Source organism: Pelmatolapia mariae, linkage group LG1, assembly GCF_036321145.2.
Source record: "Pelmatolapia mariae isolate MD_Pm_ZW linkage group LG1, Pm_UMD_F_2, whole genome shotgun sequence".
Taxonomy (NCBI): domain Eukaryota; kingdom Metazoa; phylum Chordata; class Actinopteri; order Cichliformes; family Cichlidae; genus Pelmatolapia; species Pelmatolapia mariae.
The window spans coordinates 34,089,987-34,114,833 of record NC_086227.1 but is presented as its reverse complement, the minus strand read 5'-3'; the positions used below and the strand labels follow the sequence as shown (position 1 = coordinate 34,114,833).

The following is a 24,847-nucleotide window of genomic DNA, read 5'->3' as shown; positions in this document are numbered from 1 at the left end:
AGATAGTCATTATCCTAACATGGCATAGACAGTGAAAACCACTTGGTGTGGTGATTAGATGTAAACTAAAATGTGGAACTCTTGGAACTTTCTTCATGTAAATTACTGAAACCACATTCAGGTACCCATGACAACGAGCATCTGCCCTGCTGATGTGTCCTTGAGCCAAAAAGAGAAAAGGAACACAGAAAATCTGAAGGCTGCTGTTCTGACAGCTGACTATAAACTCTGACCTCTGTTAATACAGATCAGCAATATCCCAAAAATCCTGCAGAGCAACTACACAGTTTGCAGTCAGTGTCAGTTCAGCCTGTTGCTATTTAAACCTTTAGGACTGTACCATTACCTCCCAGAGGGGTGGTGGGGTTAATTCTGGGGAGTTTCCTGTGGGGATGAGCCCTGGTGAGGGAGGGGTAGTGTGTGGTGTGTATGTGTATGCGTGGGGTGGGGGAGTTGTGAGCTTGGACCCTAATCCCTTAGGTTTGGCTACAGCACGGCCTTAGGATAAACTGACATGTAGGCGATCGACATTTGAAAATGCTACTTGGACTTTAGCACATTTTTAAGTTCAGAAGTCATTTTATATATTACAGGAATGCTTTCTCTGGTAAGATAACATTTGTTATTTCTCAATGCTTGCTGCTTTGTGAGATGAACTAGTGAGGAAATAGATAATAGTGATGGAAAAGATAGCTGCAGTATGAGTTTGATCTGGTGCAGCAACACAGGCCTGATGAAATGCAGGAAATGCTCCTTTATGGTCAGCACTAATTCTGATTTTTATAAAACAGAAAAATTTCAGTCTGAAATTATTTGTGTCAACTGGTTTGTCTTTTACAAAAAGATATAAAGCTGAATGCTTGATGAGATTTTATGTGTTGAGTGGAAAATCTCCAATCTCTTGTCTATCAGACATAGAAACGGGTCAGTTAGCAGACAGTTGTCCCAAGAAATCAAACGGGATTCTCCTTTGACCTCTGGAGATCAATGCAGAATTGAGATCCAGTCGGCAAAAGGGGCCAAATTAAAAAACACTATTGTAAAACTGAAGGCTAAAATTTAATTAGAGGACAGTGACTTGTTGCAGACAATTAATAAGCACAACGCTGTGGGTTCTAGGGTTGATTTGTGATTTTGTCAATTTCTACATTTCCTCAAATGTAATTAAAACATAGATTAAAAAGCAGGAGGTTGGACCAGCTGGGTATGAAAAAGTGAATGAATAAAGCTAGGCTCCTACAGCTAAACTGGAGCTGCCTGCAGTGGTACTGGTAACTTTGGTAACTTAAAAATTAAATATAAGAATTGTAACTATCCACTGCATGTGTATGTGTGTGTGTGTCTGTAGAGCTATTCTTCCAAAGTCCATTATCGCAGCATTAATATGTAACTCCACATGAGTCTGTGGTTCCATTGCTCTCTGTAGAATGAGCTACAGAGTTTGGCTCAGTCAAAATAATAAATGATCTGAATGGTAAAAGGTCATTTGTGAAATTGAAATAGCTTTCTGTAAATTAGGTGGCGACCTCTCTGCTTCCTGTTAAACCTCAGACTCACATTGATTTTCGTGATTTCAAAGGGGCTCTCTGACTTTTCAACAACGGGACACACTCAGAGAAAGGCAGATTATGACCTATTCAAAAACTGCAGAGGCACAAATGGCGATTTGACATCTGTGTAACTGTGTATGCAGTGTGAGTTACGGCTGTGAACGCAAACCTGGATCAATAGGTTAGAAAACAAGGGAGGGAGATAGAGGGGAAAGACTGGGCGTAGGCAGCCCAACTGTTATGTAAGCGCCAGCTGTGTGAGAAAAGGAATTGCAGCAGGATGATGAAAGCAACTTCTCTTCCCTGAACATGACTGCGCATCCATCCTAACACATTCCCTCTCATGAACTGTTCATGTATTATTCACACCGCTTGAAGAAATAATAAATAGATGATGGTGATCCTATCACAGTACTCGACTTCTTCTCATTACTCCCGACAGTAAAACTGATTCAAGCGTAGGTTTTAACACAGACTTTCAGATTTCAAAAACCTCGCATCCGAAAGCACCAAACAGCCTACATTTCAGGGCTTCAATCCAGACTGTGTAATCCACCGCTGCTACCAACCACCTCTGTGACTTTCATGATGAAACAATGATGTGAGGCAATAAGGGCAGAATAAAAAAACCTGCTGTCGTAATCTGGATTAATTTACAGTATTCGTCATCCTGCTTCCAAACCAGCACAAACCAACCCAAACCAAACCAAGCACTCTCACATGATAGGACTATAAGTATTTCTGCTTGGGCATATAGGGCTAATAACCACCAGATGAAAGTTAGGCAGTTAACACTTAGGTGGACACAAATGGTCCATTAGGAAAACTGCAGTAAATCGGGATTAAAACGGTTCAAATCACAATAAAAATTATGTGAAAGGATTCAGGTGGAAATACACCACTGTTATTTCAAGCAAACTTATCATTCATCTTATTCATTGAAACTATTAAGGATTCTATTAAAACGCATATGTGGAATGTATGGCTGATGAAATTTAAGGACAAACATGCTAAAACCTTTAGGTATAGTTTACTCTTGGAAACAATCAGAAGTCAGAAAAACAGAGATTGTGTGGAGATCTGGGTTATTTAGGTGATCTAGGTATTTATTAATTAATCATTTGCATTAATTAGTGTCAGGCTAAAAAAAAATCAATTAATATATTCTGTTATTTAAGGTGAACTTTGTGGGTTACCTTTTGAAATGTGTTTTTTAATATTTTTTAAAAAATATATATAATTAAGCAAAATCTTAAAAATTATAATACAGTTGCAAGTACAGCATTACTTGGTCTGGCGTGGCCACTAACTTGCTCCTAATGCTAGTTTATGCTAATGTTAACTAATGCAAAGAAGATTCAGTTTTCTAGATTTACTCCTTTACCAGTTTTATGTAATTTCTGCAGTAAAGGTTTAATAGGTTGCTTTACAGTACTATATACTTCATAAGTAGTACAGATGTGGTAAAACATGTAAGTGTGAATGTGAATGTGAAGCTGTAGCTGGAGGAGGAATAAAAAGCTAAAATTCGCCTGTGACTATACAGTTAGAGGTTAAATAAAGGTTTGTCTTGTTTAAATGTTTAACTGTGTGACTGAATTGTGTGCTGTGTTTGGTATTCAGCTAAGCCATTTAGTTATCTGACACAGAGCATTAAAAAAAAAAAAACATGACATCATATTTTATCTCTAAACTACAGAGGATAACAGCCTCAGGTTAGCAATTTCTTGATTTTACAAGCATGTGTGTGCCTGGCTTCTCTGTGATACTCATTTAATCATGTCAGGAACGGATGCAGCAACAAAAATCCTAAAATTTAATGGAATTTGTGTTTCTCTGTTCGTCGGTATTAGATGCTCTGGCCTCTGGTCACCAGAAAAATCAAGACAGATCTGAATGTGTCATTGCAGCAGTGCTGTGTGATGGATCAAAATGGCGCCAGAGCATTTGAGCGGGGAGACGATGAGATTATCTGCTTGTGTGGAAGGACAAGCAGCCTACAGAGAGGGAGAAAAGCATTACCAAACTTGTCTTTCCTTCCACAAGACACTTTGAAAAATTTAATTTTTGGAAGAAGGATAGGATTTTAGTTCACAAGCAAGTTTTTTAAAAGTTGGAAAAATAAAAAGGAAATCAACTCAAAATCTGTTTTAATAGATGCAATAAATACGATACAAAGATAAAAACAGGTTTAAAATTTTTTCAAAAATTAACACGTTTAATCAAAGTTTAGCCATTAAATCTTATTCTAGTACTTTCCCCGATACTTTTCTAGAATTTTGATGTAAGTTTTATAAAATGATTGTTTGGAAGTCCTTTGAGACATTACCTGTTACCTGACTTGTCTGGTCACATGTTGCACCCAAAGGGAACTGTTGCATAGCAATGGCTTTTCCTCTACAAGTGATGTGAGGCTAACAGACAATATGTAATGTGTGGTGTTCATTGTTTTTCAGGTTCAGCATGCAGCACTTTACGTATCAAGGAAGGTAACAGTCTTTCAGCATACTTGTTGAGGCCTTAAACCTGAGACCTAACTACAGAAGACCTGCAGTTTTCTTCTGACACCAGGAGACTGCAGCTACACGAGAGCAGCTCACGGCTTCTTGGGAGGATTATGCCATTATAGCTGACAACTTGAGCTTCCTCAGCACACGACGGCTCCGAGACAAAGTCACTCCTGCTCTCCTTACATGCAGCAGGAACCATGGATGACCCCTATCACAACAATGTAAACCAGCAGATGACCGAAGGTGGAGATTACACCTACACCCAAGATGGTGGAGGTCAAGACGGCTACCCTTATCAGACGGACTACCCTCCACAGGACGAGGATGCTGCTAGTGATGCCACTGAAGGGGCAGATGAGGATGATCAGATGTATGAGGGGGAGTACCAAGGCATCCCGCACCCCGATGAGATCAAGGAGGCACGACGGGCAGCTCGAGTGGAGGCCAGGAGGAAAGCCCGGATGGCTGCCCAGCAGGAAGAGGAAGAGGAAAGCCTGCCAGAGCAATATGAGACCATCATGGAGGACTGCGGCCATGGACGCTTCCAGTGGATGCTCTTCTTTGTGCTGGGCTTGGCGCTAATGGCTGATGGCGTGGATGGTTTCGTGGTGGGCTTTGTCCTGCCCAGTGCTGAAAAGGACATGTGCATATCTAACGCTGACAAAGGATTACTGGGTGAGTTTAACTGAATTTCAAGTAAATTTTATGTAGATCAAGGGTTGTTTAGAGCCAAATCAAATCAACAGTTGGGTCAAGGTAATATAAGTAATGTTGACGTTGTTAAACAAGAAAAAATAAGGTCACAAATGTGAGATATAGTGAATATTAAGTGTATCCGCTCACTTTCTGAGCCACTGATGATTAAGAATTGTTTTTAAAAACTGCAGTAGTTTGCTGACTCGCCTTTTGGGACAGTGTTTCAGGTACAAAATATCTGGATAGTGGATAACACTGATCTTGTCCAAATGTCCATCAGTGTGGAATTCAACAACTGCAGCTAAATTTGATCAATGACAACAAATGCAAAAACTTGTTTATCTTTTTTGTACACAGCCGCTTTATCTGCATGGCAGCCAGAGTATGTTTAAAAATGATTAATCCAGAAAACTTTCAGCATAAAAAAATCTTGTTCCTTCTTGACAGTTTATCTATATTGTTTAATATGATAATGATAATATGATAAATATGCTCATATTGGTTATTAGAGATTACAGATGGTCAGAAAATGTAACTTTTACCCATATGAAAGGCCCGGAGAGGCCTATAATTCATCCAAAAGATAGCATTCTCATAGCATTCTGTCCAATAGCTGCCATAATTCTCAACTTCACGAGGCTACAAAAATATCAAGACATCCCCAAAGTCAGTAGAGTTAAATCTATTTAAAAAATCAATTCAACAGTTGCTGAAGTATGTCAGTTTGAACAGACTAGTGCTGACAAACTACTCCCTCTGCCATTATTTATCATATGGCTAGCATGACAAACATAAATTATATGTAGACACATAAAAACCTGCAAGACTACCTAATTACAGTCATCTGTCGAAGAGTTTCACTCTTTACCCAGGGAGGAGGATCTCATCAGTGAAATGATCTGTTGTTGTGCTTGGCTGGAACAAAATCCTGCATATGCTTGGCTCTTGACGGCACATGGCTGCAGACCACTGCTTCAGATAAAAATATCCCCCAGTCGCTGGAGCAAATTAGGGGAAAAAGGCTTGGATCTTTCTAGGCAAATGCAAAAATAAAGAACATAATGAACATTGTGTGTCCTAATGGAGTTTGGGTCCACTGTGAGCAACCAGATTAGCTTCACTGAGCCTTGGCAGTGGTCCTCCATGTGTCTGGGAGTTGGCTTGAGGGTGCCAACAGATATATTTTAATTATTTAGTTACGTTTAGAACTGAAATTTGTATGCAGCGTAGACTTATGGGGAAATTTACCTTGAAAACGTCTGTTCCTCACTTTCTGTGCACACAACTGAACTGCAAATTAAAGCCTTTCACCTTATTTCCCAGACCTCGTGTGTAGCCAGGCGATGTGGCAGATTGCACATCGCTCATTTCATCTTAACAACAGGCTCCTGGGATGAAGCATTGCGAGAGATTGATGAGGAACCCGGTGGTGATTGCATTCGGTGTGTGTTCCCAGGCTAATATGGAGCATGTTGCAGCAGTCAGAGATCCTGGCGGCCTGCGGAGCTGGTGCAGAGCTGTCAGATATGCTTCAGGCCTCTGACAGGCTGCGGTAGCAGGAGGAAGGCCTGGCGAAAATGAAATCACAGCGTCTGTTTGTGCAGAATGGGGGCAGAGAGCTGATCATTGGCTGAGAATATGAAGTAGATCTGCAGAATGATCCTGTCTGATTCATGCTCATGCTCTGTTCACTAGACACACAGGAACAGAAATTACTTTAATCTGCTTTAACCTTAGTCTTGGAAAGCAGACAGACTCCCAAAGCTTTTGTTAAACACAGGAGGGTTAGCACACTTACCTTTAATGACAGTTATATTGTTTAATCTGCAGGGTGAAGTGTTCAATAGAGGAAGACACAGTGGTGGACACAAACAAAAGGAACCTACACCTGATTGATGATATCAGAAATTCTGCTCAGATTTAATCTCAACCCAAGCTGCTATACTTGATCCACAGCTACTGCGTACGTAGATAATTTTATGATACCTGCCAGATTGTCTTTGGTGCTTTATGTCTATTACTGAAATGTTTTGGCAGACTGGGAGAAAACACGCTAATCGTTCAAAATGTCAAGGTCTGTGATGCTCAGAATGTGAATTTTCACATGTTTCTAGAGATTTCTGAAAACAGCAGCTTCACTGCCCATTCAGAGCCTTCAGTTCTTATTTTCTTTTTATCTCGCAGATTCAGTAGTTTCTTTTCTATTTAGTTTAGCAGAAAACTTTGCTAATGTACTCAACAATGTTGAATAACTACTGCCATAACACATTATACATTTTTCTTAAAACATAAATTCAAATACTTTCAGTATAGTTTGAAAAGTATTCAACCATGGAAACAGTCGACACAGGATATAAAGGAAAAATGAACATACTAATGCTAGTTTTTTAAATTTAGTTTGGTTATCTTAACAACAGTTACACCTTTAATTGAAGTAACAATGTATATGAGAACTCATTTGTAATAAATGTGTTTTAAAAAGTGAGGCATTTAAACATAGTAAACAACATAAAGTAGCTGAGCCAGAAGCTAACAATTAAAATAACTTCCATCCTTTAGTTTGGTCCCTGTGTGAGATGGCATCAATGATCAGCATTTTCACTTAAAGGCTTTTCAGTGATTTGAAACCATTTTGTAAAACGTTGATAATGTTGGGTCTAATGTTGGGTATTTATAAAAGTTGATATTCTCTTAAACAAAGTGCAGGGATAGACCCACTTGTTTCACAAGTGCTGACGTTTGCTTCCCAGTTTTCAAGGGACTCATGGATTAGTAAGTTAACAAATGATCAAATATCATAAAATCACAAAGAAAAACTGCACTGATTCATGAAAGTAGGTAGCAAAAATGTGGATCATTCACCTGGTTAGAGAAATGCATCGATATAACAGTTGAAATAGTCACAAATGTGCTATCTGAGGAAGTGTAGAAAAAGTAGCTTTAGCTTTAGCAGTGGGCTTAATTCATTTTACTTGGAAATTAATTTATACAGCATCTATTCACGTTCAAGAGCACGGAGTCTCTTTTACTATATATTTTGTATCTCTGGCATCCTTTGCAGCTGTATTTTGTTCTGTGCCTGCAGTTGTGATAAAAGCACTTCAGCACAGTGCTTTCACTTTTAATACAGGAAGGAAAAGATAAATTCTCCCTTTTCCTCCAGGGACTAAGTGTCTTCACTGTATTCAAGGACACTTTTGCAAGCTTGTTGCTGCCAGGACAGATCCTAGGCCTCCAAGTGAAAAATGGGATTTCTAAATGCAAGGCCATCCTGTTAACTTATCCTTGCAGATATCTGCGGCATACACATTTCCTTAAGCAACTATTTGGCCAGCATATTAGATGGTATGATAGCTTTTACTCTTCTTTCCCCTGTGCAGTCTCGAGTTGAATGGGATATGCAACTTGGCGTGTGGAGCATCAGAGCATTTGGATAGTCTAGTAATCCATGGGGAAGGTGCACACTATGGCTCCACGTGCTGTTAAGCTGCTTAGTTCCTCTGTAGTTATGGCTGTGTAGTAAAAACACAGACTAGGCAGGAAGTATGCATTGTTCTAGTGGTTTAAACAGCACGCTGAAGAAGATGGCTGAGGCTGTAGATTTGAGTCCCTAAACAGCTAAGACAGGAGAGCTTGTGTCTCTCCCCAGAGACGTTAAAGTGAAAAATGGAGTATGCTCTTGTGTGGAGCTGTGGAACTGCTTCAGAACAAGAAGAAATGGCAGGCTGGACCACCTGCCTGCTGCATGCTGACAGATTCCAGACCGGCCTGACTCAGAGTGGGAGTCTGCAGTGATAAAGCATGTAATCAAAGAAACAATAAAATGTCAGAGAAAGCCCAAATAACAGAAAAGGTGACTGGCGCTTGTGAACAAAGCTGAAAGCAGGTTTTAAAATATGGAAGGTGAGTGTTGTAAAAGCGAAACGCTCTTCCTGGGAAATTATTGTGACCTTTATTTCTTTGTCTCAAATGTAAGAATGTGTCACACTGAAACACTGTGTGACGATTTCTCTTCTTCCTACTTCATACAAGGGTAAAGGGAGCCCCCTTGTGTTTGACTTGAGTTTTAAAAGTGAAGCGTTTGTTTGTGTGTGGACGTGTGAATCTGTAAAGGCCACATTTCAAGTTAACCAGGTTCCCAAGTGATTAAATATGTGCCTGTGTATTTGCAGGTCTCCTGGTGTATGTGGCCATGATGGTGGGTGCACTGGTGTGGGGTGGTCTGTGTGATAAAATGGGGAGGAGGAAGTGTCTGATCTACGTCCTGACCATCGACCTGGTCTTCTCCTTCCTGTCCTGCTTCGCTCAGGGCTACGGCTTCTTCCTCTTCTTGAGGTTCTGCTCCGGCTTTGGGTGAGACACCGACTTAGCCAAATTTACATTTACATTACTCGAACAAAGAAAAAAAACATCCACAGGCTTTTGTCAGACTGACTGACCTTTTCTATAAATAAGTTAGTAGAAAGAGATTTCAAAATAATACCCCTGACATTTAAAGAAAAAAATGTACCTGGTAGAACTAACATTAAAAAGACTGTGGTCTGTGGTACATTTAGTCAGACTGCTCAGAAGAAAGTAACTGATATGCATGTTAAAAACATTACATGTTCTATTGTATCTAACCTATTATGCTTCTTAGTGCTTTAATAATGGAGTGTTTTAATTTGGTGGGCTACATTAGACATTTCAGACTGCTAAATTAGTTTAATTGGTATTCTAAAAGAAAAACTGACCCAGTGTTTGAGTCTAATTGGCGTTTACTGTGTTGGACAGTTTGACATCAGTTCTTTACTACTATGCAATGTCCTCCAACTACATGAGGAAGTGTAAAGCAAAAACTGTTGTTTAAGCCATTTAACAATTGCAGGAGACAGCCAGGAAGATTACAGTAAAGTAGGGGTCTTACAGTACCTTCTACTCTGCATGCTATCATGTGCAGCCTGCTGGCACACGCCACGAGAACACACTGTTAACACCACCTCAAAGACTGCATGCTGCACACGAGGAGATTTCTGCTTATTTACTTCAACAGAGCATTTCTTTATTACATTAATTAAAACAAGTAAACAGTGCTGTTTGATTGTTCTTATTTTCAGCTTTATTGCTCAGTTCCTGCTGTTGCCAGCACCTTACGGTGAAGCTATTGGTGCGCACTGATTGATTTTGCAACTTTCAAAGACACATTTATTTTGATAATGGTTCCAGCCAGATCTGCAATATTGATGTCTGAGCTTGTTGTTCAGCAACAAAATACAAGGTCACCAAAATAAACTGTTCTGCTGTCGCTGATTCGCGGTGATAATGAGTCCCACGTTAGTCATTAACACTCACATTTGAAGAAAAACTATGTGCATTTTTCTGGCATGCTAACAGGAGGCTGACTGCACATCCCTGTACGAAAAGATTTGCTACAGTCATAAAAAAGGGAGGAATCTTCTAAAATGCCAATAATCCTTGAAGTCATTTTAAACCTACAGATATGATAATCTGATTTTTTTTTTCCACAGTTCAAAAAATGTTTTAATGTCCCACAAAGTATGTAAAAGATCTGAGAAATGGAAACAGCATTGACCAAAATGATCAAATATCCCTGCTGATGCCGTTATTAAACTGTGACCATCGCCAGCACTGAAACTTCCTTATCGCAAGGCTCCAGAATTAAATCAATAATCACCCTCATGATAGGAACCAAAATCTTGACTTAACTCATGCCTGTTCAATAAAATGAGCTCTAAAAAATCTATCAAATATTCTATCAATGCCAGTAATTCTGTCGTTATATAACAAAATGTTTTTAAACACGAGTGTTTGAAGCTTGCATCATCATGAGTTTTAGATAAGAATTTTCCAGTTGCAGTTAGGGTATGGCCTTGCATAATTTTTCATTTAAAATGCAAATGTGTGACAAGTTGTCTATAAAGCAAATTTGACGAACATCCAAAGGAATAGGATGTCCTAAAATCTGGACAAAATCACATCAAAATCAAAAACATCTGTGTAAGATTACACTAATTTTATGTTTTATGATCCCTCCTCCAGAATCGGTGGCTCCATTCCAATTGTGTACACCTACTTTACTGAGTTCCTGCAGATGGATAAACGTGGAGAACATCTGAGCTGGCTCTGCATGTTCTGGATGTTTGGAGGCCTGTACGCCTCCTTCACTGCCTGGGGAATCATCCCTCATTATGGTAACGCACAAACTCTGATAAAACAGACAAACACATGTAGAGTATTAAAACATATAAGATGAATAATTGAGACCCCCACAAATGGAGTGTAATAACAGTGTCCTCTGTTAGTCTCTCACGGCTGTCAGTTCAAATGCCTCGTGCATTAATGTTTGCACAAGTTTGCAAATTCAAACATTTTCCTTCTAAAAATATAACATTTAATAACGTAGTATAGTGACGATACCCCAATTTTGATATGTGATAGCTGTGTTAGGAAATCAAATGCAGTATTAGCAATTCATAATGTGTTTGTAGGGAGGACAGCATTACTATTTCAGTTTTAATCAGTGGCTGAGACCATTGCTTGCTGAACAGAAGCTGATGTCTTAATCTTGTCTGCCGTATGGGAAGTCACTGCAGTCCAAAATGTCACATTTTTTTGCCTCTTACTCCCATTTGCCAAAAATTCTTGAAATGCTACTGAAGTTCATCTCTTTGCTTAATAATTGTGTTCATAAGATTACAATAAAATGTATTTGCGCTATTAAAATGTGTTCATGTGTGACAGTAAAGAGAAATGACGATGACAAAAAAGTAGTTACTGAATGTAATTTCTGGAGGCAATTTATCTGAAGTTCAACAGCAATTTGACATCTCATACACTCGCCTTTTAACTTTTATGTCTATGAACACCATCCTGCCCCACATACCCTTTATTCACAAAAGTACTGGGCCATTACACTTAGAGGAGCTGCCACAAAGCCCCTAGTGCATGGTTTCTGTGCTGCTGTTTATGCCAGAGGAGGATTTGAACTCTGAAGATCATTGCTTACTATCCATCCTTGATTCTCTATTAGTAAATGTCATCTAATCATGTTTGAGAATGTAGTTCTTGCTTTTGAAAATTGTGTGTAGCCCGCTAACAGGTTTCTGCTCGAAAGAGAACCCAAGGCCACCACTGGGCACCCCTTGGCTCCTCCCTTGCTTTTTGTTGGAATTTTTCTCATAGTGGGAACATTTTGCTTCTTCTTTTTCTTTCTCAGTCTGCATAATGTGATGAAATGTATTGAATAGCTCATTTTGGTGCTCACTAATATGGCTGATCTGGAACCTTATCTAATCAGTTATGTTCTGAATTAATTATTCACAATAAAACCAAACATACCGCCAGCATCCAGTTTGAAAAAGATTCCCAAACAGCCTCACAGTTGGCTGCTTGTAATTGACTTTTGATGACTCAAATGTAAACAACTCAAGAAAAAAAATACACACATTAATTCTGTGATTTCATAATTAAAGCATTCCAGAAAACAAGGTTTGTGGAAATATTAACATGTTCTTCACTGGGTGGTTTTTGCAGGTTGGGGCTTTGCCATCGGTACACATCTTCAGATGCACAGCTGGAGACTGTTTATCCTGGTGTGTCTCTTCCCTGCACTGGCCGCACTCATCGGACTCGTGTTCATGCCGGAGAGCCCGAGATTCCTCCTGGAGGTCAGATACTGGAACCAGTGTAGCCAGTTTGTAGTAATAATATTGATTGTCAGGATTAAGCATCCAGCTGTGATTGGTTAAGAATGTTGAGTCATCACCACACCAACATCCCACTGCTGTGCAAAGGTAGCGATGAGCTGCTAAGACAGCACCAGAACACCACCCACCCCTGTTTCTCATCCTGGACAATATCAGGGCTTTAACCACATGTGGTATTGTATTTGTATGCTACTGCTGCACCACAAGTTATCACACATTACCCCTTCTGATAAGAGGCAGACCTAATGGGAACATTCATCTGGCTGCAGTGCTGGTGGGAAAGTTTAAGCACTCAAACCAAAACCCATGATTAAAAGAGTCACTCTTATATATAGTTCACTGAACTTTATAATTTCAACTACACATTGGAAAACCCTGAGAGGTTTCACAGGGTGCTCTTTAAACTTGTTTAAATAGATATTTATATGTTTGTATGTGTGGTTTTTCAGAATGCACGACATGATGAGGCGTGGATGATCCTGCGACAAGTTCATGACACCAACTGGAAAGCCAAGGGGGAGCCAGAGAGAGTTTTCACTGTAAGCCCTCATTTACACTCATGTTTGGCTCAGTCAGTTGACAGAAAAGTTATCTACTTATTAACAAAATAAAATAAATGTAGCTCCAATCTCCCTGCATTTGTGCAGGTGACATCTCTTTGTAATTTATGTAAATACCTTAGAGTTAGTCTTACATCTCTTCGTCCATCTATTCATTATCTGCTGCATATCTTGGTCCAAGGGCAGCAGTCTAAGCAGAGATTCCCAGACCTCCCTTTCCCTAGCAGCCTCCTCCAATTCTTCTGGTGGGACACCAAAGGGTTCCCAAGCAAGCTGAGGAACATAATCTCTCCAGCATGTTCTGAGCCTGCCCTGGGGCTTCCTCAGCAGGAACATTTTTGTCCAGTTGCACATGCCAGCTGGAGAAGCCCAAAATAACTCATCCAGGAAGGGCCTGTGTGGATAGGGTGGCAGTCAGAGGGAGCGGCCTTGGTGAAATGAAGCTGAAGACGGTTCTTGGACTCTTGATTGTGCAATAAAGTAAAAAATCATTGAGGAGAAATCATTTGAAAGAATCAAAAAATAATAATTTATTGACCCGAAGAGTTGACCATTCAGCAACTCCAATGAACTAACATAACAGGACCTACAACTCTAGATACTGGTGGTGATGGACTTGAAGATTTGATTGAGGTTCTCTGTGCAACTAGGATGAGGTGGAGATGGGGGCGAGTCGGGTTGGACAAATGAGAGTCTGAAATTCAGAATAACTGAAAGGAACACATGCATGTAAGAAATTAACTAATTAGACTAGAGTAATGATGAAGATGCTTCATAACAAAACCAAAAAAAACAACATAAATCACAGAGCCCCATCTGTTAAAATACTGATGAAATGTTATTCACAAGTCCTGATAATCATTTGTTTTTATTAATTAATCTGGTTAGGAAACTTTGATCAAACTTTCCAATGTTTGTTTGCCTGTGTGCAACAATAATTACCATGAATATCCCTGACAGGTTTTTGTTTTTGTTTTTTGTTTGTTTTATTGTTTCAACTCAAGGATCTAACACAAATTTTTTTTTTTTAAAAACTCGATCATATATTAATTTACATGTTTTCTGCATAAATTAAAGTTTTGTTTTCTTTTAAAAATGAATTTTTTTATGTCACACTTGTGTCATCTGTATTTTTACATGAAAAAAAAAAATCAAAGAATTAGAAACCGTAAGACATAATAGTAATTTAAAAACTTGATGCCTTTGTCAAGGTAACCAACATCAAGACTCCACAAACTCAGGAGGATGAGTTCATAGAGATCCAGAGTGAGACTGGGACTGCCTTCCAGCGCTGGACTGTCAGAAAAATGACCATGCTGCAACAGGTGTGCAACACTTTACAGTAAAATAAAACAGAATTCAATAAAAATAGACAATTTTTTGCTTTGCTTCTTTTTTAATGCAGACCTTGCATGTCAAGTTTGATTGTCTGTCGGTCTCTCTATCCTTCCTTAGGTGATGGCCAATATCATGTCGCTATCAGCGCCGGAGCTCCGACTACAAGGCCTCCTTCTGGTTATTGTCTGGTTCTGTTTGGCCTTCAGGTAGATCTACATTGAAAGCTGAGGTCAAAACACACCTGTGCTTTCATCTACAGAAAAAAAATCAAAATTTTCTATCTCAGGCGGATCATTTTAGTTTTCTCCACTCATGCTTCCAATCCTTCTGTGTGTATCAGCTATCACGGGCTTGGAGTGTGGTTTCCTGATATGATCAAGTACATGCAGTATGAGGAGTACGAGTCCAAAGTCCGAATATTCCATCGAGAACGTGTGGAACGTTTCCACTTTAACTTCTCTCTGGTCAACCAGATCCACCGTGAGGGGGAGTACATCCATGACAAGTACATTTCCGTAACACCTAATTTTATAAATGTTTCTCAGTTTCACAGTTTAGTTTGTTTGTGCTACTGCTTCATGTCATTATTTTCATTTAGGTTCGCCAACATTGAAATCAAGTCGGTCAAGTTTGAGAGTTCTCTGTTTGAAAACTGCTACTTTGAGGATATCAAATCCACCAACACCTTCTTTGAGAACTGCACTATTAAAAACACCGTCTTCTATAACACAGGTACCAGACCAGACTGCACTGAAAATGTACCATTAGCTAAAGAGATAGGTTTCTCCTGTAAGCACTTTTTACAGTCTAACCCTCTGTACTCTTCAGATCTCTGGCAGGAGAAGTTCAAGAACTGTCGAATGGAAAATGCCACCTTTCTCCACCCGAAGAAAGGCTGCCATCTGAACTTTCAGGAGGAGAATGACATCATCATCTACATGGTTAGCTTCCTGGGCAGTTTGGCTGTCTTGCCTGGGAACATCATCTCAGCGTTGTTCATGGACAAGATAGGAAGGATCCGCATAATAGGTGACCTCAGGAGAGAGCAGCACAGGAACGATGAGCTTACGTAGTCAAATATTCAGTCAAATATTTGTCAGTATGTCCTGATTTATTTGTCTTTCTAGGTGGTTCTATGCTGGCGTCATCGGCCTGCACTTTCCTTCTGCTGTTAAGTTTCAGTCAAGGAGCTGTAATATGTTGGCAGTGTCTCTTTTATGGCGTCAGTGTGGCATCCTGGAATGGACTAGAAGTAATTTCTGTGGAACTCTACCCATCCTCTAAACGGTAATATTATTTTTACGTGTAATATAAGCTCCATTATAGTACAGATAAATTATTATGACTCTTCCAAAAGGGTAGGGCAAACCCACCATTCAATAAAGGCTAGAACAACAAATATGCAGCTGCATTTTAACCAAAACTAGCCTGGAATGCACTTCATGCCTTCTTTGTTCAGTAGTGGCTCGTTGGTTTTAAATATATAGTCTCCCCCCCTGCTGGTACTGCAGCTTAGGCATGCATGTCCATTTTATGCTTGGGAGAGACAAAATGTAACATCCACATCCAGGTTTTTAGAGTAAACCTGAAGACTTGTTGTTTCAAATGGAGTGAGATATTTACAGCATATAAGAACTGTAACTAGTAAAGGCAGGACTTTAATGAGTAACTGAGTAATCGCATCTGCTGGGGGAGAAAATGAAAGAATATGCAACCAGGAGCTTCTATGTGAATTTAATGCCTGATATAAAGGGAGTTATTTTTGCAGTTGATAACAAAATTATACATATTATATATAGAAAGGTAGCTGTTAGTACACCAGTCTTAGCTGTGTTACTGTGGTTTGCTGAGGAATGAAAAACAGTATAACATTACTGCACAGAAACACACTGCAAATGTCAGTGTTAGCTTAACTAAACTCAGGCTACTCAAAATGTGGCACCTGCCCTTAGAAATGATTGAAATAAGGAAAGCATACACCAGTGTGTACCACTGAGATGAAACGTGCATTATTCTTTGTGGCCTGCGCGCATAGCTGGCTCCCTAAATCATTTTTTCAGATATCAAAACTCTGACACCCCCTAGTTGTGCAAACCTGACTTGGATATTTCACAACATCGGTGTCACAATGCTTGGTACACACAGGCTTTTTTGCTGTTCTTTCTGCTGATGCCTCATGTCCTATTGCCTGCATTCTGTTTTGTCTTCTGTGAGGTTCAAGCTTTCAGTTTGGCAGCTTTGTTCTTGGTTCCTAACGTTGCACCTGTGCGGCATATTTGATGTTTTTTCCTGGCAGACAGAAGTGAACGTGTGGCACCTTTGTGCAAAACAATGTCAGCGGAGAACAAATGAACTCAAACGTTGACTTGCGTCCATTGCCAATTCGGTTCTCCACGCATTCACTTCATCAGTAAATCAGCCAAGTTATGACTCTAACCCTTCTCTGTCTTTCTGACTCTGCAGAGGAACTGCGTTCGGCATCCTGAATGGCATCTGTAAGTTTGCGGCCATCATTGCCAGCTCTATCTTTGCCGCCTTCATCGGCATCACTAAGATCATCCCCATCTTCCTGGCCTTCGCCGCCCTCGTCTGTGGAGGCATGGTGGCTCTTAAACTGCCCGAAACCCGGGAGAAAATCCTCTCCTGAAAAGCCAAACTCCTGCAGGCTCTGGGCCCCAAACGCAGTCTAGCTATGGGCGAAGCCGCATATTCTGGGGAAAGTATCAGCTTTTTAAACTGAAACAGAAAGATAATAAAGAAAGGCCACGTTGTGCTAGATGTGTGTGTCATGGTTATATGAGTAAAACTATTGAAAACCTGTCTGGTTGCCTATATAAACCTGTGGTTGCTTTCTGTTCTGTCTCTAAGTACCTCAGGCTGCCCAGCGTTTCTGTCACATTGAATAAAAAAACTAGTCTTTGTCTTCCCTCCATCTTTCTTCCAACCTGCGTTTGCACACAGTGTAGTAACATTTGTGTTGTTTGAGGTTCGTGTAAAAGATTAATATGAGATGAAAATGTGTACTTGAAAGGTGTTGTAGTTCTTGTTACCATGTCGTGCTTTGATTTCATTCCCTCTCAGAGAAAGAGAAAGGACTTGTAGTGATAACTTGAAATGAATTAGAATCCTGTTGTATTCACCGCTGAGACTCAGCAGCAATATCACTGCAGGTGTTGTTATTCAGAGAAAACACCCATTTCACCCACACAGTCTTTGTTTATTCTGCGGTGTCCTGTGGTGTCTGTAGTCTTCTTTAGTTGTTGCTTGGTTTGTTTTCTGTAGACTTGAATCCAGATTCACCATTTTCAATAATGTAAAAGATTTTTTCTTTTAAATTAAATCCTCTCCCGTCCATTTCTCCCAGCGTATCCAACCAAAACAATTCTCCTTGTTTGTCGTCGTGTCCTCGACTCTGAGACGTCGTGTCTGTCCTCAGTTGTAGAGCTGTGTTTTGCTGGTGATAATGTAGAATCAGAGTCTTGTTTGTCACATCTTGCCATGACAAAGTGTAAGGAACTGTTTAATTTGTTTTTGTCTGTTTTGGGTTTTTTTTAAAGAATGACTGTGAAAATAGATGTTTTGATATGATGCTCTCATTTTAACATACTGATGAAGAACTGATTTACAGAACTTGTTGCATATTATGTTTCAAGACTTCTAAAGAAGGTGTTACTTTTTTTTTGGCGCAACTGAGGTGTGTATGTGCGCGTGGCTGTTATCCACACATCTGTGAATTCACTGAATCACAACAGTCTGAATACCAGTATTGTATTTGTGGTTGTACATATAGACCTGTGTATATTAGTTGTAACATAATAGCTGCATCATGACTTGAATAAAGCTGAGGGCTCATGATCTGGTTTCCTGGTTAATGAACATGTGAAAAATGTCATACATTTTAAACTTTATGGAATACTGTTAGTACCTGTTTTGTGTTGATTTAGAACTCACTGACAGATGCATATAAAAGCAATGGAGGTGCTCTTCCTTCTGGGGATTAACATGTTTTCTATGTGATCCAATGACCGTCTAAGTACAGGCGTGATTGGCTCAAAGACACACCCCATCTGATTGTGGTCACCCACTGGTTTGTGGACTTGCATTTTTAATCTTGGAGCCAACAGTGACCATATTTAAAAGACAGGGTTGATTCCAAACCAATAGATAGCTCAACATAGCCCATGCGTGTCTTTGGACTCTGGGAAAACCTGGAGAGACCCCACACAAGCAGAGAGAACATGCAAACTACACACAGAAAGGCCCTGGTATGAATTCAAACCCATGACCTCACTGCTGTGAGGCGACAGTGCTTATCACAAATTAATAAATAAAAACTTGGAGACTTGTGCAAGACTGGTTCCCGTAGTAGAGAAATAATGTAGGTTATGTGCTTGTTTGCATATAAAGGGGAGCTGAGATCCACATAGGCAGTCATTCCAGATGTCTATGAAGCTGTGTGAACTCAAGTATTTTGAGCTCATGACCAACTCCACCCTGAAGTACATTCCCCATTTCTCTCTGTTTGTTTATCCTCATATAATAAGCAGCGAGAATGCATTTTGGTGTGCCGTAGATTACAACACCTTTATACTAAAAACACATATAAGGAATAAGAAGCGTATTTAAGGAATAGGCTGGCCAGCCATGTCAACTGGAACAGTGATTATGAATCTTTCTGAAAACTGTCACAGAATTTCAAACTGCTTTGATTTGAGCTGCAGAAAGTGTTTTCAGTTTCTCAACACTGGATTCCTTAGTGCTCGTCTTTCCACTCCCTGATCCATCTCAGACTTGATCCATCTCAACGTTTTATAATGAAACGGGATATTTTCTTCCATAACCATTTATCATTTATTTATTTATGTTTTATTCAGACACAATGTGCATTTATCATCATCACACTAAAGGCTCACTTTTCACTGTTGTCCTGTTGCCAGAGGTTAATCTTAATCCTCAGTAAATACTGAGCTTCATTTTGATTCACCCTGCAGAAGTGTCCCAACTCTAATGTTACATCTCATTTGATTTAGTCACACAAAAACAAAGCAATAATCACAGGGGGGTTGTGTGTCAGCGCTATCAGTCTTATCTTAGTCTTGGCAAGAAAGCAAATAAGCACATTTCTCAAAATGTTGAGCTTGTCCATTTGATATAATCTGACAATGTACAAAATACCCATAAGAAAACATTTGACAACAGTGTTTTGCTTGACAGATGAAGGTGTGCTTTCAGTGGAAGGTGCACTCTGAATATAAACTGTGACACAGTGATGAATACTGGCAGAACATTTAAAAATCTGTTAAGAGATAAAGAAGAAAGATACAATCAGCATAGCCTTTTTAAAAAAAATGTCATTTGAATTTATTTATTTGGTCATGTAAACATGATAAAAAAAAATGAAATTATATCTTGCTTATTTTTTAATGTAAGCATTTGTGACCTCTTCGAGGTCATTTGATTGTTTTCTAGCAAATTGTTTTCTCCTTCAGGCACGATGACTGAGAAAGGGATCGGAAAAAAATAGCTGTTCCCATGTCAGAGCCAGCTGTGTGATTGTGGGGAACTAGTAAAAACATGGCAGCACACAAGTGTGAGCAAGTGCCAGTAGTAGGAGGATGTGTTTACTCTGGCTAAGGTGTGAAAGACACTCTGCTGATGCGTCTACCAGGCTTATCGGGATGTCTAATGGCTGTAGAGGCCAGTGAAATGTTGACTCTGAAGTTAATATTTAAATTTAATCTCGTACTGACTTTTGTGCAATTTGACCTATTTCTGCAGCCTGACAGTGTCTTCCTGCTTGGAGAAGAAGTTACCTCAGTCGTGTTGGCCAGCTGGATTCTTTGATGTTCTGTGAACGTCACTTTCTAACAACTAGATGAAATTTACTGTGCACCTCTGGCTGACCCCTACGGTTCCAGCACTGTTTCACACCTAGGGTGTAAAATGTGCTCCGCTCACATGCCACCTCACCCACTGACACACACACACACACTACACTACACACACACACACACACACACACACACACACACACACACACACACACACACACACACACACACACACACACACACGCACAGAGAATCTAACAAAATAGCTTTTATTGCCGCATGAATTTGGGATACATAGGACTAAAGTGATACTGCTTTTCACAACTTTGTTTTTTGCCATGTTTAACTGCCTCTGTCAACTCCATCAATGCCATTTGTGTAATAATGAGACCTCTGAGTTAACCTGTGAGCTCTCTAAACCTATTATAACTAAAGCAGCTGTGGCTCTTGAAGACAAACCAGACTGACATTTTTTCGGCACATTAGAGTTCTTCATCCTCAGTCATCATCATCATTTTCTAGTCTCTTTGTAGGACTCATTTACTCCTTTGGCACCCTTGCATTGCAGCTACATGGGTGTCCACACAAAACCATAAGTGCACCCTATAATGACAAAATGTATGTCATTCAGACCCAAGCAAACCCCCACATGCCCACAGTAGCAAAAAGTGTAAATCTAGGTTTATAATGCCTTGTGGATGTCCACATGGATAGTTGTAGACACCACAGATAAGTAGTTACTCTTATAATACTAATTTATAGTCCACTTGGGAGGACTGACTTTCAGTGTAGAGCATGATTGTGAAACATGCGGCCTGACACCCAGAACCTCAATTTTGTTTCCTGTGAAGTCTTATTTGATTGCTTTGTTTTTCAAATGAATCTGTCACCCAAGTGAACTGTGTGCACTGCCATTGTGATAGCTCATACTCATGTTTCTGCTTATAGAGCAACATCCATTGCCCATTCTTGTAGACTGTTTCGAGGAAACCTATTTTAAACTGGAAACCGTAGCAGGCACTGGGATTTGTTTTTAGGATTGAACATGTCCAACATCAATACAAACAACAACAACAGCAACAAAATCCCCCCAAAAACCAAACCTATCCTCTGTCAGTCCAATAATATTGTGCAATTTAATCTTTCTTGAAGATATTTGGTGTTTCACAGTGAAGGAAAAATCACAGTAAGACTACCCTAACCCTGAAATTGTTTATCTCAATATCAAGAGAACCTGAATTACATAAAACCTTTGAGAGCCATAATAGTCGTGAACTACAGCGTTGTGCACAGTGATATATTTGCTATAAAGTTTTCTTTTACTGTTCCTTCTGAAATGAGTTACACATCAATGAGATAAAAGTCAAAATAATGTAGTTATGCAAACTATTTTGCTATGCATGCATGTATAATATGTTTGATTTCTACTGTGTTCTACAGTGATTCATCAAATTTCATATCTCTTATCTTTTTTGTAATTTTTCATTTATATATGTCACTACCAGAATATCCAAACAATGATGTTATAAATGATGTCAAACTAGATTTTAGTCCAAGCAGAGGGAACACCCTGGGGGTCGTGGTGGGGTTGATGGAGGCACAGACAGGTGGCAGGCAGCCCAGCCTCTGAGCCTTCTGTGGGTGGGCATCCACCCAGAGGTGCAAAACTCTCAGCCAGGCTCCCACAGCCTCACCTTGCTCAGAGTGACTGGCAGGGTCGAGCAGCGGGTTCAAACCCAGTTCACTCTGCCCGCAGCCTGACATAGCACATACCTATCCATCACTTTCTGAGTTGAGGCCACAACAGTATCATATTATACACTTATGTCCTTACCGTTCATTTTATCTGTCATATTTAAGCCTTCTGGAGCTTCCAGCTCATCTGTTTTCTGGTCAGAACAACTGAATGTGCTCCCAGCTGGAGGACACTGTCTACAAACATGTATTTATTTAATTACCTGCTTTACAACATGCCAGTTCTCCATCAAGGAGAATACGCCATTGACACAAAGCCAACTGGAAAGAACAGAATTAACTGCTGTGTTGAACAGGATTTGGATTTATGACAGCTTTGATGTTTAATAGATGATTTAATAAAGAGCAGACAATCCAACACAGACAGGAAAGACAAATTGCCTCCTAGCTCAGAAAAGGGGATGCATCCAACTGGAAAATGCTGTGAAAAAGCATAAATGCACAGACTCAGCATTCACAGACAATCAGTAAACATGTCATGTTGTTTTTTTTCAGTGAAGTTGTACGCTCGAATAAAGCCTGAATGTTTTATTATTTGGAATAGGTTTCAGATTTAAGATGCCATATTTTTTTAAGACAAGAATGCAAAGTTTAGTTTTTTACTAAAATGGGAAATTTATCATCTCTATTATGTTCTAAATTTACCCCATAAAAAGCCCTCAGTAGGGCAATCGTTTGATTTAAGGGGACAGAAGACACACCGGTCTCCCATTTGGGAGATATGAACTGGGGAAATGATGCCTTCTCTTGAATATATTGGAACTAAACTGTGCTCACCTTGCATTGCTAAAAGTGTACAAACACGTAAAAATAAATTTCAAAAACTTGACAGAAATGTCTCTTTCCAAAAATCAGTTAAAAATCCACAAACTTACTGTGAGGAATCATTTCTACCAGCCTTATCACTGAAGAAAAAGCCATGTATCTATATGTGTGGAGAGGCTGTGAGTCTCACCCATCTCTTGGTTGGTGATGTGTAGTGGAAAGACAACAGTTCGTACGTGAAACTGTTTACAGTAAGATTTGTGTATTGTTTTGAGTAAATTAGCTAAAATTTCCAGAAAGATAAATTCTGTTTAGTTTTTCAAATGTCTTAATTTGGTACTTTTAGCACCATAATGCAAGCATAATTTCTCAAAAACTTGACAAGTCACATCAAAATAATGGAAATTACAGACCAAAGGAAAAAATTGAACACTTAAAGGGAATTTTGGGTTGAACTGTTCCTTTAATACCGAGCTTTTTCCAGGGAAAACACAGAAAGACTGGGGACACAGGGAGGTTACCAGCGACTATATTTTCCAGCATTCCTGGTTCTCACTGCTGAGGTGTGAAGTGACGCCTTCAGACTCATCAGTTCCCATGAGTGTGAAATAATCACACCTCAGCTTTAACTGGATAACAGAGGTTCATTAGGCTCCATTAAACCTCATTATATTTACATTTTAGCCATTTAGGACATAATTTTTCTTCCTTGAAGCACATAAAACAAGAGCAGCGGTTTCAGTTCACCGATCGAGGTAAAGACAGAAGAGGATTGGCGCTCACGCCTGATTTGCTGTGACAATAAAATGATCACACAAGTGAGAAATGGTGAGATGTAAAATGAAGGAGATAAAGTGAAGAATAGAGGACGCTGTCAGGTTCAAGGCTAGAGTGAGGTGAGGAGAGGCAAAGACCTGTTGAAGCAACACATCCACTGTTCAAATACGTGCCACACATGATTAAAACAACACACAATCCCAGACTCGTGGATTAGCGTTTTCAGTCTGCACGCCAGCTTTTAATATTTTACTTAATGTCATTCATTAGTGTTGTGTTTTAATAAAGTCATAAACAATATTCATACCCAATTCAAACCCTGCACAGGCCAACCTGCTACATCTGACGTCAAAATGAATCAGATAATAGGAGCAGTCTAATATCTGGGCTTGCCTCAACTGGTTTAAATCCATAAAACATGCATTTAGGCATAAGCTGCACTTCTTAGAAGAATTTAAGAGCTGATCACACAGGGTGTCGGGGTTTACAGCCTCATGCAACATATTGATTGGGTGCTGAAATACATGTTTATTAAGACTGTCAAGGGAGTCAAGTGTTTGCATTATAAAAACCTGTTCTGAATGTAAATCTTGCATGTTAATACTAAACTGTAACTAAAGAAGAACCCAACTTTGGAAACGCCAACCGTAAATTGAAAATGGAAATGGAAAGCTAAGTAGAAACTATAATATCAGTACTATAATAACTCTGATGTTGAATCAGATTTAGAAAATGTTATTGTTTTAATACTATCTATCTTTAATACTATCTGTTGTGCGGCTGTTTAGCACATTGATACATATTTGATACATATTTGCTGATAATGGATCAAAATCCTGATTAAGCTCCACATACTTCTAATTTATAGTAAACATTGTTGACTTTTCTTGGTACTTTTGCAGATTAGTGTGAAGTACATATGCACATAACATCCATCTTCAGGAGCCAATGTAAAAAACTGTGGTTAAGTCAGCATACAGGCAGTTCTTTCTGTATCGTATATCATTGCTTTATTTCAGCAGTGTATGTCTTCTTCACACTCTTCTGTCATATTGTAGAGTGTGCTGACCTTTTCGCATGTTTGCCTGTGCGTGTGTGTTTGTTAGCAAGTGAATGTAACAAAGAGAAATGAGATTATTCCAAACAAATCCCTTAAACATGTGCAAAATGCATCTGGCCTGCTGCAGTGACAAAAAGCCAAAAAACCAAAATCTGTTTACTGTTTTCAGGAGGAGTCAAAATTCACACGTCCACTGCTGTAGCTGAGCTTTCCCAGATTCAGAGAAGAGGGAGAACCAGAGGGAGAGGTACATAGACAGGGTCCCACTCATGGTGTGTGTGTGTTCAGGGGCAGTAGCC

At 39.5% G+C, this 24,847-nt stretch overlaps 1 protein-coding gene across 1 annotated transcript; it reads left to right on the top strand.

The window, feature by feature from the left end:
* Positions 1 to 458: 458 nt before the first annotated feature.
* On the top strand, positions 459 to 18,215 carry sv2ba (synaptic vesicle glycoprotein 2Ba). The gene is made up of 13 exons (XM_063479639.1): positions 459 to 607; positions 4,007 to 4,735; positions 8,929 to 9,109; positions 10,796 to 10,947; positions 12,290 to 12,423; positions 12,912 to 13,001; positions 14,234 to 14,347; positions 14,478 to 14,566; positions 14,701 to 14,865; positions 14,959 to 15,092; positions 15,189 to 15,389; positions 15,488 to 15,647; positions 16,824 to 18,215. Exons 2-13 carry the CDS (start codon positions 4,258 to 4,260, stop codon positions 17,005 to 17,007), a joined length of 2,082 nt encoding a protein of 693 aa, XP_063335709.1. The 5' UTR covers positions 459 to 607; positions 4,007 to 4,257; the 3' UTR covers positions 17,008 to 18,215.
* Positions 18,216 to 24,847: the final 6,632 nt, after the last annotated feature.

Bases quoted from the DNA above. Each gene is read 5' to 3' on its own strand.
- sv2ba (XM_063479639.1), top strand. From the start codon at position 4,258: ATGGATGACCCCTATCACAACAATGTAAACCAGCAGATGACCGAAGGT. The intron at 12,424-12,911 runs GTCAGATACTGG...GTGGTTTTTCAG, and splicing joins GCCCGAGATTCCTCCTGGAG to AATGCACGACATGATGAGGC. The intron at 14,567-14,700 runs GTAGATCTACAT...TGTGTGTATCAG, and splicing joins TGGTTCTGTTTGGCCTTCAG to CTATCACGGGCTTGGAGTGT.